Raw genomic sequence first — 18672 nt, forward strand, 5'->3', positions numbered from 1 at the left:
GTGTGCAGCAGAAGTATTGCAGTACCATCGAGGGCTGAGATTTGGAAGTGAGGAAGAGCTGCATCAATCTTATAAGCAACTGAAATAACAGGACTTTTTCAGGCCTCACACCAGGAGCCTTAAACTGAAGCATTAAAAAAAGGATGTCATGACAACTGAATAATACTCAAAAACCACTACATGCATTCTAGCACTTAAATATTTTACCATGAAAATCATCAATCTGAATTAATGTGGCTTGAATTCCCCTCTTTCAAAATTTCAGAAGGTACTTTCAAGTGGTACAAATTGCAAAACATGCTTGTATAAATGTTTTTAATCAAGCCTCGATATCAGGTTGCTCAAATCCGATGGGTGAAATTCAGACCAAAAAAAAAAAGCTGTTGAGGATAATCAATCAGCCCTGAATGGAATCAGACATCGGTCCTATCAGGTTAAAGTGCTCAAACCTCAAAACTTTCCATGTTTTATAATTTTGTTGTTTTTGGCACTGATTAACCAAAACAGATTTCTGCAAATCTAAATAAACATTACATAAAGTGTCAAAATCCACAATAAATACATAGATTGAATATTTTAACAATAAAGTCATGATCCAAGAAAGAGACTTCCAACTGAGTAACTAGAAACATCACAAGCTTTCATCTAAATTTATAAAAAAAAATTTGACATAGCAAAACCTTGAATTCCAACTTTAAATATCCAGTGGAGATTCAATTTTGAAATTAGGAATTTGGTTGTATATGTAAGATTTTAATTATTCTGGCCTTTCTTTCCTCATATATATTACTGTGATGCTTTTCTATGATGCAGTAACAAAAAAACAAAACAAAGAAAAACATACTTGACCATTGACAAAATTTATTTCCAGTGTTTCAGGAGTCTGTGCACATCGCTCTAACAATCAGGGGAACGCAACATTGGTACAAACGTTCCAGCCCATGTTTCCTCATGCAGGGACCTCTCTCCACAGAGATGTCCCAAACTGCCCACAACACCCACACAGGCCACATGAGCATCATCATCTCACAATACTGTACTTAATCCTGCAATTTGATGGAAATGAAAGTAAAGCAGCTAAAACATGGCATTTATATGTACATTTAAGTTACTTATTTTACAAAGAATATTTAAAATTCAAGTTCTGTTAAAATCAAAAAATGAAAAACAGTAGGAGAAAAAAGAAAGTATAAAACATGTTAAGACCAGAGTGGAATGCCTAAGGAATGGAAGCTCGGCATTTTGTTACATAACCTGTAGAATGACGGAGGTCGACAATAAAAATGTCATTCACAGTAACATCTTCGTGTCTCAACAAAGACAATATGGCACCCTTAACATTTCATTGTGAGGCACTTCCTATTGTGAAGAAACATGATTTTCTGATTTGTTTACCCATTTTCTTTTTCTTCCACTTTGCAATCTAGCGCCAGACACCGACAGATGTGTGAACCATGAACACGAAACACAACGTCTGCATCAGAGGGATGTTGTTCACTGCTCTTTAAACCACATAACTGGCATGAATAAGAACTCCGTTTCTATTTTGCATAAGTCCAGTGTCTCCTTGTCACCTTTTGTACCTTCAGAAAGGCCCCTTTGACAGCAGAGAGCTTGTAGGCAGCAGACCACACGCAGGCTGTACCAAAAACACAATTCAAGTACACAGAAAAATAGGGATATGTACACTTTCGAATGAAACAAGCATCTAAAGCTTTTAGTCAGTATTACAGCAAGCATTGTCTGTACATTCTTCATTTGGTTACTGAGAGACTCACTGACTTTAAACATCGCAACTTTCTTTACACAAAAATAGTTCCTCTGCAATACTAAAAATCTGAACTCACTATTTCACTATTACCTATTCCCTCTAAAAGTCAGCTCTTCCTTAAAGCCCCTTAGCTAAACCTTTCATCTTAACTTGAGTGTCACGGTCAGCCTTCTTTGCACAAACTTCACAGGCTCATGGTTTCATGAGCATCAGGTCCTCTCGTCTTCAGCATAACAAGGATTTGTATTAGGAGGGAGGAAATCCTCCTGAGCCATCCCAAAGTCAATTGTCATTTTAAAAAAGTAAATAATAAAAAAAGAAGATATAAACCTTTTTGTTTCATGCCTTCTACATGAGCAAGATCAATGATCCCTGTGTGCAGTAATTCTCTTTTCACAAGCACGCGCACACACACACACACACTCCAGACAAGTTTTGTATAACATGCTCATTCACTAACATTGATCACACAAAAGACATTATACTGACAGACAGTATGTACACATCTCACAGACAGAGAACATACACAGTCACACACACCAAACACTTCTCACAGATACTGATAGAAGCGCGAATGGACCACCTGGGAACTTGAGAGTTTATGTGGGTGAGCGGTGGCAGAAAGGCTCAGGTTTTTACTCTGGGAGACATCCCCGTTCAGCAGCTCAGCTGGACGATGTGGGGGTTCAGAAGAGGACGAGGCGCCAAGGTTCTGGGAGTTTGCGCTGCACATCCCACCCAGCTGTTCAGAGAGGTCCAGGCTGACCTCGGGATTGCTGGTGCGGTGGCGCTCGCGGGCAATCCAGTCCCTGATGGAGAAGTCTTGAGAGCTGCACTTGGGCTTCAGCTGGTCCACAGCTGACAGCTCAGACCGAGAGCCTGAACCAATGCCAACATGCTGCCAGTCTCCCAAAATAGACAGCTCTGCAAAGTCCCTTTGACCGCCCATGGTGTGTCTGCGTCTGATGTTCTTCTTCTTACTGCGGCCCTCCGGGGACCGGCTCCTCTGGCTGCCCACACCAAACATGTCATCCGCAGACATTCGCAGACGCACCTTCAGTCTGTCAGTGATCTTCAGCTTCCACGCAGGCTCTGTCTTATCTAATTCGCTACGAGATGAGGAGATGAGGCTGCCCGTGGAGCGGCCTTTGGCTGACCCCAACACGCGCGATACTTCCTTATCGCTCCAAGCTCCATCCAGTGAAGACTCGCTGTTGGTTTTCTGTTGAGCAGCTTTCTTTCTGGAGAGAGTATCGCACTCGATGAGTCTGTGGGAGGGGAGGGGCCGTGGGGCCTCCTGTAGTTCTCGCTGGTCACTTTTTCTAACTGTAAACACCGACAGGTCACTCTCACTGTCTGTCTCCATCTGCCTTCCCTCGCTGATGAGCTCACTTCTCTCGTCGTCTGCATCATCTCCACCCCTGCTTTCTGCCACAGACTGCACTTCTGGACTGAGGGTGCTTAGCTCAGCTCCAGTCAGGAACGTCATGGAAGAGGTGGTGGAGTAGTCGGAGGTGATGGAGCAAACCTCTGCTGACAGCCCGCTGGGGCCTGCTTCTGGACCCAGTGCCACCGTCCTGCCTTGCCTCACTCTGGGCACTGATGCCTGAGAGCTGGTGCTGTTCATTGTACCGAGGTCAGACACAGTATCGTCGTAGTTGGAAGGCGGGTCAGACAGAGAGGACTGGTGAGCCATCGGCATGTGGTAGCTGAGGTTCGGGGAATGGGAGGGTGAGGCGTAGGGGGAGCCGGTTTGAAGGGTGGAGGAGAGGTGTTCTGGAGGCAGGGAGGGAGAGGGCTGCGATATCAGGCTGCTGGAGAGAGACTCTTTCCTGCTGGTTTTGTCAAGCTGTTCCTCTGAGCTGCTCCTGTGCTTCTCTTTCTCACTGGTTTCATCCGTCTCCCCCTCCTCCTCGGTCCGGCTGGCTGGGGACCACAGAGACTGCTGCTGGCTCTCCTCCGGGAGCTCCTTCTTGGGGAACACACCGTCCAGGTCGTCATCTGAACTGCTGGGATGAGCTTTGTCCTTGGGCTTCTTACGCTTGCGGCTGGCGAAGAAGGAGGAGCGCAGCATCTCTTTGCTACACTGATCCTTCCCTGACCCCCACAATCCCTGCTGATACACAACCAAAACAGCATTAAAGACGGAAAGTAAAGGGTAGGTGTTTTTGTGACTAATTGGGACAATTCTTTTTGGAATAAGTGCTTGTTTTTGCTGCTGACAGGCTCAGATTGTTAATATAGGTTAATACAAGATTATGAGAAGGATCACCACAGAGACAGAACTTTTTTTAAAGAGTTAGATCCTTTTTGTTTAAGCAGAAACAGTCACTATATCGCTCTTGTCAAAGCCACCAGACTCCATTGACAAAAACAGTAATTTTACCTCACAGAACACGGGTGTTGCTGGTCTACCACTGCCTCGGTTAGTTAGTTTGTGTGTGACTTTGTTGTTGTTTTTGTGTATGTTATTGTGTTTTAAAAGGGTTAAAAGCACCAAAGTCACACAATAACACAAACTGACCGAGGCAGCAGTAGACCAGAATAAACTATTTTTGTCAAGGGAGTCTGGTGGCTCTGACAAGAGTGATAGAGCGACTGTTTATGGTTAAACAATAAGGAACTTACTCTTTAAAAAAGGTCTGTCTCTGTAGTGATCCTTCTCATAATCTTGTCAAACGCCTGTATAAATAATCTGAACCTGTCAGTGGCAAAACAAAAGCACTTTAGTGGAATTACTTTGATGAGACGCAATTGCCTGAAAGATTACGTTGCAGCCCCTTCTTTGCTGCTGCCGACTTCAATACTGGTCCAGTTTCAAAAAATGTTGTTCGAATTAGTTGTCACATTGACACAAAATGTGGAAATATACGCTCCAGGTTGAAAAATACCGAAGTTACTCTAAGAATATAAAAAGAGCGAGCAAAGACAAAGAAATTAAGGATTTTTTAAAAGCCAAAACAAAATAAGTGGACCTTACCTTTGATTTGGAGGAGTCACTACATGCTGAATCTGTATTAAAGAGACGAGAGTCATTAGTAAACGTATGCCAACCCCATGGCTGGCTAAAAACAGTCAACAAGATAGAGAAAGAGAAGAGGCAGAAGTTTGTTGTGAGTGAAACTGACAGACACGATGAGTATAATGAGCGCAGCTGAATGAAAGCAGATGAAACATTTTCGGCTCAGAGAGAGTGACAAGAGACAACAGGATGTGTAACCACACTAAGCAGTATATGGAAAAGTGGAGAGAGTGGCAGAAGAGACCTGAGATGAAGGACGAGAGGAAAGGAAGTGAAAACCCAGCAGTAAACCAGGACACAAAAAGCAGCTCATGCTCATGTATCGATGGAACGACGGCACATCACGGACAAACACGCCACTCACAGAGCATCACATGTAGCCATCAACCAGCTGTAGGCATTCTTGCCCAACTCACAGACAGCACAGAGGAGAGGGAGTGATGAGTTTGCTCTGACTGAGAGACTTAAGGGACCTGAGCTGAACAGATCAGTGAGTGTGTGTCGTGGCTGATACAGCTGTCGCAGGCATGCCTTAGTATGATGGAAAGATTGCGCTTACTCCAAGCTAGATTAACTCCTGTGGCCTGTCAGTCTCGACAACATAAAAGGCAAAACAAAGAGTTCACATAACTTTGTCTCACTTTGCAAAAGAGAGAACACGCAAACTACAGCTAACAAAGATCCATTAATAGCCCTTTTAGACCAAATAGTTACAGGAGCCATGGAGCAACAAGAACTAAACTCAGGAAGTGAAAGTCCTCTTTAAAGCGTCGCTGTTTGCATTTCCATTGTATCTGAAAAGCCCAGCAGATTAATCGTGGATGGAATGAATGGATACAAAGGAGACCAGGAGAAGTGAAAAAGGTGACTGAAAACTACAGAGAACGTGTTATGAAAGTTTATTTCTGCTTTACAGCATAACCATGATGACGTATTCAGCAAACTTTCATTTTAGACTCGCCAGGAAGCCGAAAACGAATAATAATAATAATAATAATGATAATAATGTTATTGTCAACATCAGACATGACAGGAAATGTCCGACCGTCCTAATGTTGTTACTAGGGGGATCCACTGCTTCCTCTTTGTTTGAATAAAGCTGTAGGTAATGGGTACAAGCCACAACAAATCAGATACATTCAGCACTGCAAACTTGCCCCGACAGTTCCAGGGTCATCAGAAAGTACTGCTCCCGGAGCAGGGACTTTTTTGAAACCAAGAACTTGGCAAGGAAACTAAATGTAGCCTCTTGGTTCTCTGGTCAAAATGCACGAAAAATTCCTGAATTCCTCAAATGGTTCCTGGGCTCCTAAAATTTTTCCTGTGGTGGAAACGGGCTATTAATGATCTATCTAGGATTAAAATGTGTGTCAGTGCTGGGTAGGGAGAGAGTGTGAGGGACATATTCGTGACTGATGGTTGTCAATGTTTGTCTGTAGTTGACAATGTGATGTTTATAATGTTGAATGAAGACAAAGATTCTAAAACTGGGACGTCACAGAAAAACAAATCAAACAAAAAGACACACGAGGAGGCACCTGAAACATAAAACTACCTGTCACGGCAAATACCACTACATCTACATGCCTGGGGTCCCATCCACTGCTATTTGACTGCATGTGAGCCTCTGCATCAACAAGTCACTGCATATTTATCGGTCTGGCATGTGGTTGTATATGTTGGTTTGTTTGAGTGTAAACGCATGTGTGCTGGGGCAACATCCAGCTCAGTCCCACCATTACGACCCCCACCCTCAGACATCATGACAAGAGTATGCCACATGACCGGGAGAGAACCTGAGGTTGACCGTACCATGCTACTTGTCCTTGCGATCAGCTTTAGAGACAACAAGAGACAGCAGAAGGGCTTTCAGAGAAAGTACAGCAGCATCGCTCTGTATCCCCTCAATTTAGGGTATTGGTATAAATATGAGACGTGCACACCACAGGAAAAATGACAAACATCGACTTCTCTTTCTTTCTTTTTTATCTTTTTTCCTCCTTTCGCCCAAATTTAAAAGAGCTGCGGGTTTCTGCAGACTAGGCAGCTACACTGGGCACAACACTCGTCCTTCTTCCTACAGTCCCAGCTGTCCATCACTGACAAAACAGAGTCCATCAGTGACATCATCGAGTGATAGACGCCGCCCACTTGGCCTGTGTCAAGATTGGGTAATGTGTGAGTGCTGGACAGGGATAAGGGAGAAAAACAACACACTACACACAGAAGGGCAGAGGTCAGAAGGGTTAAAACTTCCATCGTTTCTTTTTGTTTGTTAGATTTTCTTTGGTAAAGAACATGCCGGGATTATGTGAGAGACGAGGAGGAGGGGAAGAAAAGAACTGAAAGAAAAGGAGTCGTCGTCTCAACACAGGTAAAGCACAGGGAGAAAAAATGACTTGAGCAAGAGGAAATAAAGAGTAAAGCAAACAAATGAACAAAAATAAAACTTGGACAATTTTATCTCTTTGGGCAAAAAAAACCATTGCAACAAAACAGCTGTATATCCAAAAATAAGTAAATTAATTTAAAAAGGGCTCAACATACTGCAAGGTATTTGTCAACAATTTTTCAATGGTTAAACCGCAAATTATAATTCATTGAAAAATTACTGAAAAAACTTGCATTAATGGAAACACAAAATTTGGTAGACTTGTTTTTGCTCAAAGCATTTAAAATTATGGAAATAGGCATGAAGTTAATTGTCTTAGCATTCAAAATTAACACACTGCTAACATTTATTCTTAAAATAAGGCTATAGCATAAATATTTAACACTTTATTTTGCTGTATTGATATTAATGTCACATAGTATTGCTGCCATGGTAAAATTTGCTGCATGTAATGGTGGAGTGCTGATCCTACGAGAAAACTCTCTCAGATTTACCTGAGACTTCACCCGGTGAAGCTGCAGTCCGTCCGATGTTGGAGAGCAGGTGGTCAATATTGGGCACAGGCTGAGACTGCACTGTGCTTTCCTGCTCAGCTGTGGTCTGGAACCGTACATGGAGGGAATAACAGAAAGAAGGTAAGTGACTGAACAGAACATATACATGGGGAAAAACTGTTGCATTTTATTTAAAGCTGCATTAATTGATTAACTGAAAAGATGGTTTTGGTCTCCATCAACTACTGAGAAAAATATCCTCCACCTCTGCTGTGCTCCACTATGTTCACCAGCTACTTGCTAAATTTGTCTTTGTTAAAAAAATCTGCGGCTGGAAACGACACTGATGAGAGCGGTGACACTGAACCAAAACAATAAGGCTGCTGGCCTTAAAACAAAAACAATGAACTGAAAGACACTAAAAGACTCTAGGCACTAACTCTCTGTGAGTTCATCAATACAAGCGACACCTTTCACATTACATTTCATTTAAAGCCATCGCTCATACAAAAATGTTTATTAGTGCAGCTTTAAATATCCATATGTATAAACTGCACAGCATAAGATTAGGTTTTTCTTGACATGAAGGGAAAAGGAAAATAAATGCTTTGCCACATACGACAGGGTCCTCATCACAGTCATCAGTGAAGAACCAGTCATATTGCTGAATGAGGTTCTCAACTATCTTGCACTGGTCTGGCATGTGATTGACCATGTTGGCCATGTTGTCCTCAGAAGTTCTGACCAGCGTAGGACCAAACACAATTGCCAGGTTACGAGGCTCCATCTAAACAGACATGGTTAAGACAAATCAGGTTTAATAAAATAAACCGCAAAGTTACACTGGATTTCTGGAGGGTGGTAGGGTGTTACCTAATGATATAAACCTAACAGTTGTACCTTGTTCTTTTCACAGTGGTCAGAAACCTTCTTGAGGTGAGCACAAAGAAATTTCAGAGTTTCAAAGTGATAATCGGGTAATTCTTGGATCTGCAAGGATTGACAAAAAAAAAGGGACAGAGTTTCAGGATTAGTTGCCTAAATGAGAAGCTATTCAATGCTGCTAAAATTAGATTTTTCACTCACCAGCCTCTTGAGCTCCTTTAATCTCTCCACTGAGTCTTCTGTTCTGTTGGCTTCAATAAAATCAGCATACTTTTCTGTGAATAGGGAAGGAAAACCTTTACTTAGAATTGTAAAAGGAAGAATCGGACAAAAGAAAATCGTAACTCCAGCTGTCTTCATCATGACTTTGAATGTATTTACAAGGTCTCACCATTTGTAAACAGAGGTTCTGGAAGTTTTCGGAAAAAGGACTTCAGTAAACTACTGATGACATTGAGGTCCCGCCATTTCTGCAAAGAAGTGAAAGATTGATAGTGCTTTAAAGTTAAAGCAGTCCTTACAGTACACATCTGTCACTGCTAAAGTGTGTCGTCAGTAAAGTGGCACGCTGTACTGTGCAACCAAACTGTCAGTCACTCACGTCTTCCTGGATGTCAATGTCAGTCATGCCTTTGCTGTTGAGCTCCTCCTGCATGCTGGAGATGGCAGCATTGTTGCCAGGGACCCGGTAGATTCCTGTGTACTCCAGACCCCTCTCCTCCACCACCTTACAGCACACCTCCACGATCAGAGGAACAAACTGCACAACACACAACAGGAAGACATTAGATCTGATAAATCACTGAGCGAGTATGTTGAATCTGAACATTTAAGCAAAACCTACAAACTTTTTGGATCAGCACGGAGTTAAGCATCATACAAATCAGTGTCTCCTTCAGCCAGTCAAAGTGGGCTACCCTAGCAAGAATTAGTGACCGCTTTGGCTGACAGATTGATGTAAAATCAATATTTTAGGTGTATGGAAGCAACCTGCTAGTCACATCATCTGAATGCTAAACTAAATTTTCTCTCAAATACATAAAAGAGAGATCGAGACTCACCCTGTTAGTCTGTGAAGCTGGACAATCATCAAGCCGCACCCCAAACGTGACCCCGGCTGGAGTCTTTTTTTCAAAGGGCTTCCGCATGATCCCTGCAATGCCAATTTTCCAAGCTGCTCTGTCCCGTGGTGGACTGGAGTCATCTGACAGAGTAAACACACATATATGCACATAAATTACCCATCTGGGGTTAGAAACGCCCTCTAACCCCTCTAAATGGAGCTGGCATCTTTACCTTTCAGCACCCTCCGCTCCTCTCCTGATTTGGGTGAATGAGGGCTGTGGATCCTGCTGTCTGTTTTACCTCCCAGGAAGGCTTGTTTGATGCTGAGGCTCTGGCGGGTGGTTTTGGGGGAGGGTTCAGACCTGCTGCTGGGAGCGCTAATCCAAACAAATGAAAAGGAAAAAAAAAACAACCCGCCCCCCCACAACTATCAACATTGGCATATAATTAAAATGGATAGATGTGTGGTCCAGTACTGTGGTTGAGCCACAAGAGGACACATGGAGTCCTGCATACCTCATCATGTTATATTCTTTGATCTTTCGACTTATCAAGTCCTGACTTGTTACGGCAGCATTCTGTAACAATAGACAGAAATATATTAAGGACAGTCAAATACATTAAATACAGTTAAAACTAAGTTTCTTCTACATTAAATGCAGGTTAATTTAGATTTTTATTTCTATGATTGAACAATTGCTTGTAAACCCAACAAAATCATATTCTCAAGATGTCATTCAAAGTCAGTAATACATACAATTATATTCTCAAACTAAAAAACAAAAAAGACAACATAGTAATAACATCCGCAAATCTAAAACTTCTACTCTGTGGTAATCAGGAAATAGTCACTTGTTTGTCAGACTGGTTTGACTAACTGACTGGGCCACAGCCCAAACTGGTAAACTGCAGACAGGCCAACAACTGTACAAATGAAAAAAATTACAACAATTTGTCCGGACCTGCTAACTTCTCCCAAAAGAGAATATATAAAAAAAAAAAAACCCAATATGTCCAAAGACAACAAAGCTGCCTATACCCAGCATGACAAAAGAGAATTTCAACTTTAAAAGGCCTGGGGTTAACAAGACTGCAGTGGAGTTACAGATGTAATAAGAAAATGTGAATATTTTCTGCCTTAAAGAAATTATTATATGAGGAACCTTTAATTTAAATATTCCTTGGCCTGATTGGATTTAATGTTCTGATCATGGGTCAGAATGGGCTACGCTGATATTAGGGTCTGTCTTACTGGGCCGTTTCACTGCAAGTATTTCAATATGTACACTTAATTTTCCCTACTTTTTCCAAAGCATTGAAAATCCTGCCTAATCGTGTACTGCCTCCATCTCGGATACCGGAAAGAACTCTTGCCAGAAGATATCATTTAACAAGGTCTTGCTGAAAGGCAGCTTACTAATTGGGTCTCAGCCTGGAATTGAATTTTCCACCTGTGTTTTTTGTTCTGTTCAGGTCAAACAAGTTTCCAGTGACACCTTATTTGAGCTTTTGTTGGGCAATTTTAAAATAAAGGCTGTAATCCTCTCAATTTCACTGGCATCTTTATTGTGTTTTATTCAAAGACAGACTTTGATTCACTTTATTGTTAACCTAATGGGTGTGCCTGTTGTTTCCTACAAAACTATAGTGAAGTCTGGTCTAAATTTGCTTGTTTTTCCTGTAACCATAAACAACTGACCACAAGTGCCATGCTCTGCCTTGATACCATTGTACTGGACAGAATGATGATGTCCCTGACTTCAGGACTTCTATGGGTGTACGTTTCTCCAGATCATCATGTGGTAATAATCTTGACTTGGCTATAGAACACTAGGGTCTGGCTAGAACACACCTCTTCATCTGGGTTACTGTTTTCCTGAATGACTCGGATCCAGGACAGCATTTCGTCCCTCCCTTCTGCCTGGAACAAATACTCGCAGTCTGAGGTGGTGAGTCGCAGCACATTCTTGCGTCTCGTGTCGCTATAGGAGATGTCAATCAGACAGGCCTTGATGCTGATTCGCAGTGGGTCCTCCTCAGATTGTGACGAAGCATGAGACAATGCCTCCTTCCTGTCCTTGTAGAGGGTTAGGGTGTGACCTTTTAAAACAGCATACAACTGCTTCCATGACCTCATTCCTCCACCAACACGCTACAGAGACAGAGAGACAGAGAAGTACTTAAACATCAAAACATTACTGATATATATGGCTGTTAAATGAAAGCATGAATGTATCGGCATACCTTGTTTTTATCTGTACTAAGTTGCCTAAAATTGAGCAACCCTTCTTTGGAAGAGTCTGTAAAGATATCCGAACAAGAATCCCTTCGAGACCCAGAATCCCCAGAAGATTTATGCCCGTCCAGAGCCTGCAAGTGTGAAATCAAGACATTTTAGCTGACAGCAGAGGGTGACATGTCAAGTGAGTGAGAGAGGAAGATGACATGCAGCAAAGATCTCTTCGTAAAATCAAACTGGGGACCTCACAGCTACATGGTCACTGGGACATCCCGATATCTAAAAGAAACTTGTGTGTCTCATTACACTTCCCAAGGAAGCCAGACATGTAACGTGAGAGATCAGCAAAGCCTGTCTGACTAGAACCATAAAATCACCTGCCAAGAAACACATCACACATCATTATCAAGGAGATTAAAGGATTACTTTAAATTCATATAAGGTCCATATTTTGACTCATTTTACACCTAACAACCTGTGTTCACATAAGATTAATCCATATTACATTTGTAAAAATATGCATTTGGCAGTCCTAAAGCAAGTTGATTGTCAGTCAGTGCTGGAGGTATTTCACTTATGTTTACTTCCTCAAACCTAGATCTAATTTCTCTTTCTGTTAGTCTTGTTGGGTCTCTAAAATTACAGAGAAAAAGAACAGACTTTCCATTAAGTATGAACAAATATTTAAATTTACAATTGGTCATACTAATTGACCATCTGTTCAGGTTGCTGCAGCTATTTACTTAAATATCTACATCTTCAATGCTGCTGCACATGGATTTCTATTTGCACACATGTTTATAGATTAAAGAAGCATTTCAATGCCAAGTAAAATGGGGCCACTGTCCGAAAAGGAGGAAAACAAATATAAACAGGGTACCAGCAAAGAAAACCAAAATCAAAAGTTGTATATGACAAAAGAAAGTACCATGTTGTGAGTAATTGTATCATTCCTCACCTTTCTCAGTCCCCTGAGACTGGGCATATGCTTACTGGAAGATCTAAAGAAGTGGAACAGCAGACAAAGGCATATTTTTAGCCAGGGACAAATTCAGACTGGTTGATAACCCAGTACAAATGAGAAAAAACTAGCAATGACCCAATCCTAGTGTGCACTCACCCTCTGCCCACTTCCTGGTAGTCATCCAGACCCTCATCGTAAGATTTGGACCGCTCTGTTTTGCTGGCTGATTCAGATTCCAGTAAAGCACTTCTCAGGGACTCTATACAATGATAAAGCATTTGGTTAAGTTATGACTGTTAATGAGGATGACATTAAGCTCTCAGAGGTTAACAAATGTTAAAGAAAACCAGTGGAATGAGATTATTTCAACAAAATACCAACAATAACACTGCACGCTGCATTAAGGTGATTAACCTGTATTTAGTGAGCATGTGAAGATAAGAGTGTCTAAATGAGTTTAAAGAGTAACTAAGCACTACACCAAATATGTCAAAAGCTCGAGCTAAAGAAACTAGTACTAGTAATACCACTAGATTGAAAGAAAATTAGTAAATGACAATTTAGAGTGTAATCATTTAGATAATTTCATGGAAAAAAACAAATATTTGACAGATTTACACTTTGTTCTTGTCAAAGTGACTGATACTACTATATCAGTAGTATAGATGTGTCAGTCAAGCTTTGACTGACACATCCATCACCCAACCAACCCAGTGCCTTTTACCTTGGTCATGTGACAGCTGACGGCGAATTGGAGGGCACGGTGAGCCTGGAATGGAGGAACCTGTAGTTATGGATGGTGCAACAGAAATCACAGCGGAGGGTGGAATAGGAGCGGCCTCCCGGTCAACACTGGGGCTGATAGGCTCATCTAGAATGACAAAACATCAGCGTTTATTCTATATTTCCACATTAGCTTATGTCTCTGAATTTTTAGCATCTGTACATCAAAGGCAACTTCATTAACTATCATCTGTGGGATTCAGGAAAAAGTGTTTCCGCTACTCCCATGCCACACCACAGCAGAGTGTCAAGTTCTTCTTCTGACATGTTTTCTGAGAGAGAAGGAAGTTCTTAACTATTGAGTACCGCCCACTCCTGGCACTTGCAGCCTGAAACAGCTCAGAGTACAAAGCTGCTCTCTGCAGCCGAGGGGCTTTTGGAGCTAAATTTAAAAGCAACTGTCCTAGTTCTAGCCTGTAACCCAACTTTGAAACGGGGCAAAGAAAAAAAGGATGTCACCATCTCCCTAAAAATGCCAGAGATGCAATGTCAGGCTACTTTACTAATGTTCTGCCCATCACTGATGAACATTATTTAGTAGATGAACATTATTTAGTAGAAACAACTTTAAAGTCTTCTATCTTTATCTACTCTCTCCAAAATATTGGATGACCACTATCCATGAATCAAATTTTGCATATGCGGCACAAATACATCAAAAAGAACAGAGCTAGTCAGGTTTCTTCAGCTGCTGGTTTAGCGCTCACGCTCCCCACAAGCCATACAGTAGTAAATAGCAGTTTGCTATTGCAACACCTGAGGGGTTCTTCCCCAGGCCCAAACTGTTCACCAGCAACATCATGAAGTGGTCAAGACATGCACACTCTCTAGTCCTATGTACAACTAAATCAGATATGATCATTCTCACTCTAAATTAGAGCTGCAACGATCAATCGATTAGTCGTCGACTATTAAATGAATCGGCAACTATTACAGAGATAATAGATGATCGTTTGAGTAATTTTTTAAGAAAAAAGTAAACATTCTCTGATTTCGGCTTCTTAAATGTTAAAATAGACTCAAATACTAACCACTAAAGACGAAATATGACCTGCCTGTAGATTAGCTGGATAACATGATGGACTGGACTATGGGTCCAAATTACCTCAACTAACTAAGGCCTGGACCAGTGGGCTTTCAAACAGGCCATTGATGGAGGCCCAGCAGCTAACACAATCAGGGCACTGTTCTCCTGGGCCAGGGCACCAATCCCAGAATGGTGGTGTTGCGGCATCATCACTGTCACTGCCTGCTTTGTCTGCACCTGGCCAGTCAGGCCTCCTTAACAACCAACATTACATGGACCACTGAAGTAACGGAGGAAACACTGTTCCACAAGTGGGGGGACCTAAAGGACCCTCTTGTACATCCAACTTGAAATTTTTACACATTACCTACGTTCAAGACCACAAACTTTAAAATTAGCACTGTGTGGAGAAGAGGGGGTCACGTGACCTAGAGTAAGGAAAAGTGCAATAAGATGAACACCTCTCCACAAATTTGTCCAATACTAATGCATTCAAGTTAACTCTGATAAGTTAATGTATCTATGTTTTTAACAAAACGTCAGTCTTCAAATAATTTATTAGCAAGCATGTCAGGAGCCTAGCTAATAAAGATCTGTGTTAATGTTAAAATACAGCTGGGTTGTCGAGGATAGCACGCTGTACATAACTGCTAGTCAATGTCCACCCCCACCGCCCCTAAAAAACCTGATATAGTTGAAAGGATCCCTACCAGCACCCGGTAACACGCCTCATTACTAAACCAGAAACAGAAGTCTTGCTCAAGGTCAATTCTTGCTCTGAAATCGACGTGGAAACGTTGAGTCAGAGAGAAGTTTGTTGTGTTGGAGTAAAGTTAGGAATTAAAGTCTCGCTAGCTGTTTCTCTATGTAAACAACAAACTGCTGGCCCAGGTTTAAAAACATTGTAATAATCCCTACTTACCCAAACAAATAAATGACAACATGAACTCAGACAAACTTTAGCTTTTTAAGTTTACACAACAGCAGCTGCACTTGCCCACATCTGAAGGCAATCCTTCAACCCAACGCTATCTAAACAGGCTGGACAAAATATTAAGTAGCAACTCTTAGTACAACGCAAAAGCAAAACTAACTACAGCCTACAGGTCAATCAGTTTAATCTTCATGAAAGTATATGCAGAGTTTGGCATTATTTTTAGCTGGTGTGTACAAATTGGCAACTCAGCGTAGATTATTAGGCTAAATGTCTGAAATTAATAGTGAACAGGCTTCTAAAGTTATACCTTCATTAAATCAATCAATCATTAAATCACCTTGTTAGATGAGAAAAGAAACAGACAAACTAAAAACTTCCAGTACTGTTGCTGCCTGTGACCTAGTTCCTCCAGTCTACCTGCACAGTGCAAACTGTTCCCTTTACATCCTTCCAAAACATAAACAGATCAGCCACCAAAGAATGTTTAAAAAAAGTTTAAGATCAAGTTAAAACCACCAGCAATATGCAGACTTTACCATTTCTCTTAAGAGCCAGCCTAATCATACAGAAGTAACACCAAGACCTAAAACAAATCCACTAAAACAAATCCACTCTTTACAGAGGCCTAACTTTTCCATTTTACTACATTACATGGTATCCCAGAAAGACTGGTATTTGGCATACTCAGTCTTGCCTCCAGCAATGTAACTATAGCTCTGGTCTCATCAAGGCACACCAATAAACATGCTGAGAGTTCCCATCAATTATGAATATTGTCTCACTGCTGAACTGATTACAACAGATTCTCTACAACAAGACTGAAAGCACAGAAAACATTGGCTGTAAAATTCTGATTAGATTTAATAATGTGTCTATTGCAATTTCCAAGACCTGAAACAAAGCAGTGAAAAGCAAAACATTCTCATAACCTCTCAAAGGGTATGGGTGAAAAAATTTTGAAAACTGCTTTTCAAAGCTCTGCAAACAAAAATGAGAAGACAAACAATTTAATCACCAGGAAATGCATTATGGGACAACTGAACCATAATTTAATCCATCCTGAAGACCAACCAAGACAACAATGTATTAAGTGGAGAAATCCAATATATTTCAAAAGGCTTAAGCCATCCTTCACTCCACCCCAGTTAAGCTGAATATCCCACAAAACCTCTGTGAATGCCACAAAACCTAATTAATAAACATCTTCCCAGGAAAATTACTTTATTTCTAAACATCTCCCCAGCACTGTATATCCACACACCAATACCCTGAATCAGATTAACAATGAAACGCGGTGTAGCGGTCTACAGACTCCACAGTCAGTTTTCCATCCATCTATTTAGCATCTATGGTGGAAGCCCTTTAACTAACTACAGTATCGGCGCTACCAGTCTGTCTTGTGTTACTACTGCCTGCTGTTGTTGCTATGACAACGTGGGGCGGAAAGGCTTACAGTTGATTATTCTCTTACCAATGAATGGAATGGAGTCCAGAGACTCATCCAGGTTGCTGGACCAGGAGGTGTGGCATTGTTCCCCAAGACGGCGTATGTGTATCTCTCGACGTGCATCATTGGGAAGCCAGCATGCCACCACATCTGCTGTGGAATCTGCTCCGTCGTCAGCTACAGCCAAGATGTAGGAAGGGTGCCGCAGAGGGCTGGGGTTCTTTCCAGCGGGGGTCTTCTCCCTTAGAACAACTCCAGTCTCTGTGGGGCTTCGCCCATTGACCTGACTCTGGGACTCTGGCTGAGGTGGTTTGGGGATGCTAAGCCTATGCGGCATCTGTTTCGATGTGGAGCATGAAGAAGACCTGTGTCCTACCAATGCTGTGTCTCTGCCTGACTCTACAGGCTGCATGGTTTCAGACCGCATCCTGCTCTGGACTTGCTGGGTAGGGTGGACCACATGGTTTCCTTTGCCTGCACCTCTTTGGTCAGCAAGAGAATGTTCAGCACTTGTGCTCTTTCCAAAATGTGAGGATCTGTCTGAGAGCATGGGTGAGGAGCGGGTCTGAAGAGAATCTGGTCCTTTAGAGTAGAGAGAAGGGTTGGGCGCACCCCTCATGCCACCGCTGTATCCAACAGAAGGCCTGTAGAGCATGCCATGTCTGGGGATAGACTGTCTGCTGGGTCTTGTACCTTGGTTTGTCCTTCCATAACCTCCTCTCCTCTCACTGGGCCGAGCCAGCTCTGCAGGGTCAACATAGTCTGTGGAGTGTGCCCGGGCTTTGTGCATAAGGCCATCTTGGGACACGCTTCGAGGAGGCCAGTTCCTGGTTTCACCCACTCTCTCTGCACGGCTGATGCGGTCCTGCGAAGCACTGCGTGGGGCAATCTGAAAGTGGGGTGGAGGTCCCTGGTATGACCGTTCATGGGATGTACTCCTCCGTCGTATTCCCTTAGGGGCCCAGTCTCCCAGGGAAATATGATGACTAGCGCCAAAGGGGGTCTGACTGGTAGCTCGCAAATTATCCAGCCTCTCCTGGATAGTCCGACTACCATGGGAATGGATTCCTTTGTTGTCAATGTACTCCCTGTACGTTTGGTAGGTGCGCCAATCAATGTTTTGATTGTTGACTGGGTAGTGAGGTGCCTGACCTCCATACGGAAGCATTCCTGGACCAGCAGGATAGACATCAGCCTTTCGAGGGTGAGGATACTGAGCCAGTGACCCAGGCCTCCCCCTGACAAAGACAGGTTCCATGTAATCTATCCTATGTGTTGGACCCATGCGCCCCATATGAGCTGTATCAGGAGGAACCACCACAGTCCTCACACTGTCGTTGCGCATGCACACTGCCATCTGGGTTTTTGGATATGGCTGAGGAGGAGGAGATGGGGGCACAGTGATCTCCTTGCGGTACCCATGGTCAGAAGGTGCTGTCGGCCCTCGGCAGACCTGCTCAGCTGAGTCTGTCGCCTGGGCCATGCCCGTAGGCTTACAGTCTATTCTGGGGTAGCATACTGGGGGTGGCTCAGGAATGTGACGGGCATTTCCACTGTAGCTGCTGTGGCCACGGAGGTATGCATCCTGGGAGTAGGCCTAGAGACAGAGCAACAAAGCAGTGTTACAATAGATACAGTGCAATATG

The 18672-nt window shown here is 42.6% G+C and overlaps 1 protein-coding gene across 7 annotated transcripts in view; it reads right to left on the reverse strand.

Annotated features, from left to right (window-relative positions):
- Positions 1–841: 841 nt before the first annotated feature.
- arhgap21b (Rho GTPase activating protein 21b) overlaps positions 842–18672 on the reverse strand; it is a 36587-nt gene continuing 18756 nt past the window's right edge. For 6 of the 7 annotated variants that reach the window (XM_038717998.1, XM_038718000.1, XM_038717999.1 and 3 more), the window contains 17 exons: positions 17051–18623; positions 13557–13703; positions 12989–13091; positions 12827–12869; positions 11874–11999; positions 11482–11781; positions 10146–10207; positions 9861–10006; positions 9626–9768; positions 9166–9324; positions 8956–9034; positions 8766–8839; positions 8580–8669; positions 8299–8466; positions 7680–7785; positions 4752–4783; positions 842–3887 (listed from right to left, as the gene is read on the reverse strand). In XM_038717998.1, the coding sequence (XP_038573926.1) occupies positions 2322–3887; positions 4752–4783; positions 7680–7785; positions 8299–8466; positions 8580–8669; positions 8766–8839; positions 8956–9034; positions 9166–9324; positions 9626–9768; positions 9861–10006; positions 10146–10207; positions 11482–11781; positions 11874–11999; positions 12827–12869; positions 12989–13091; positions 13557–13703; positions 17051–18623 (4917 nt within the window). In that variant the 3' untranslated portion in view covers positions 842–2321. The remainder of the gene's footprint in view (positions 3888–4751; positions 4784–7679; positions 7786–8298; positions 8467–8579; positions 8670–8765; positions 8840–8955; positions 9035–9165; positions 9325–9625; positions 9769–9860; positions 10007–10145; positions 10208–11481; positions 11782–11873; positions 12000–12826; positions 12870–12988; positions 13092–13556; positions 13704–17050; positions 18624–18672) is intronic. The other variant, XM_038718001.1, reaches the window with a different exon arrangement.

Source organism: Micropterus salmoides, unplaced genomic scaffold (assembly GCF_014851395.1).
Source record: "Micropterus salmoides isolate LMB-PRFRI ecotype aquatic unplaced genomic scaffold, ASM1485139v1 Ms_hic_scaffold_14, whole genome shotgun sequence".
NCBI lineage: Eukaryota > Metazoa > Chordata > Actinopteri > Centrarchiformes > Centrarchidae > Micropterus > Micropterus salmoides.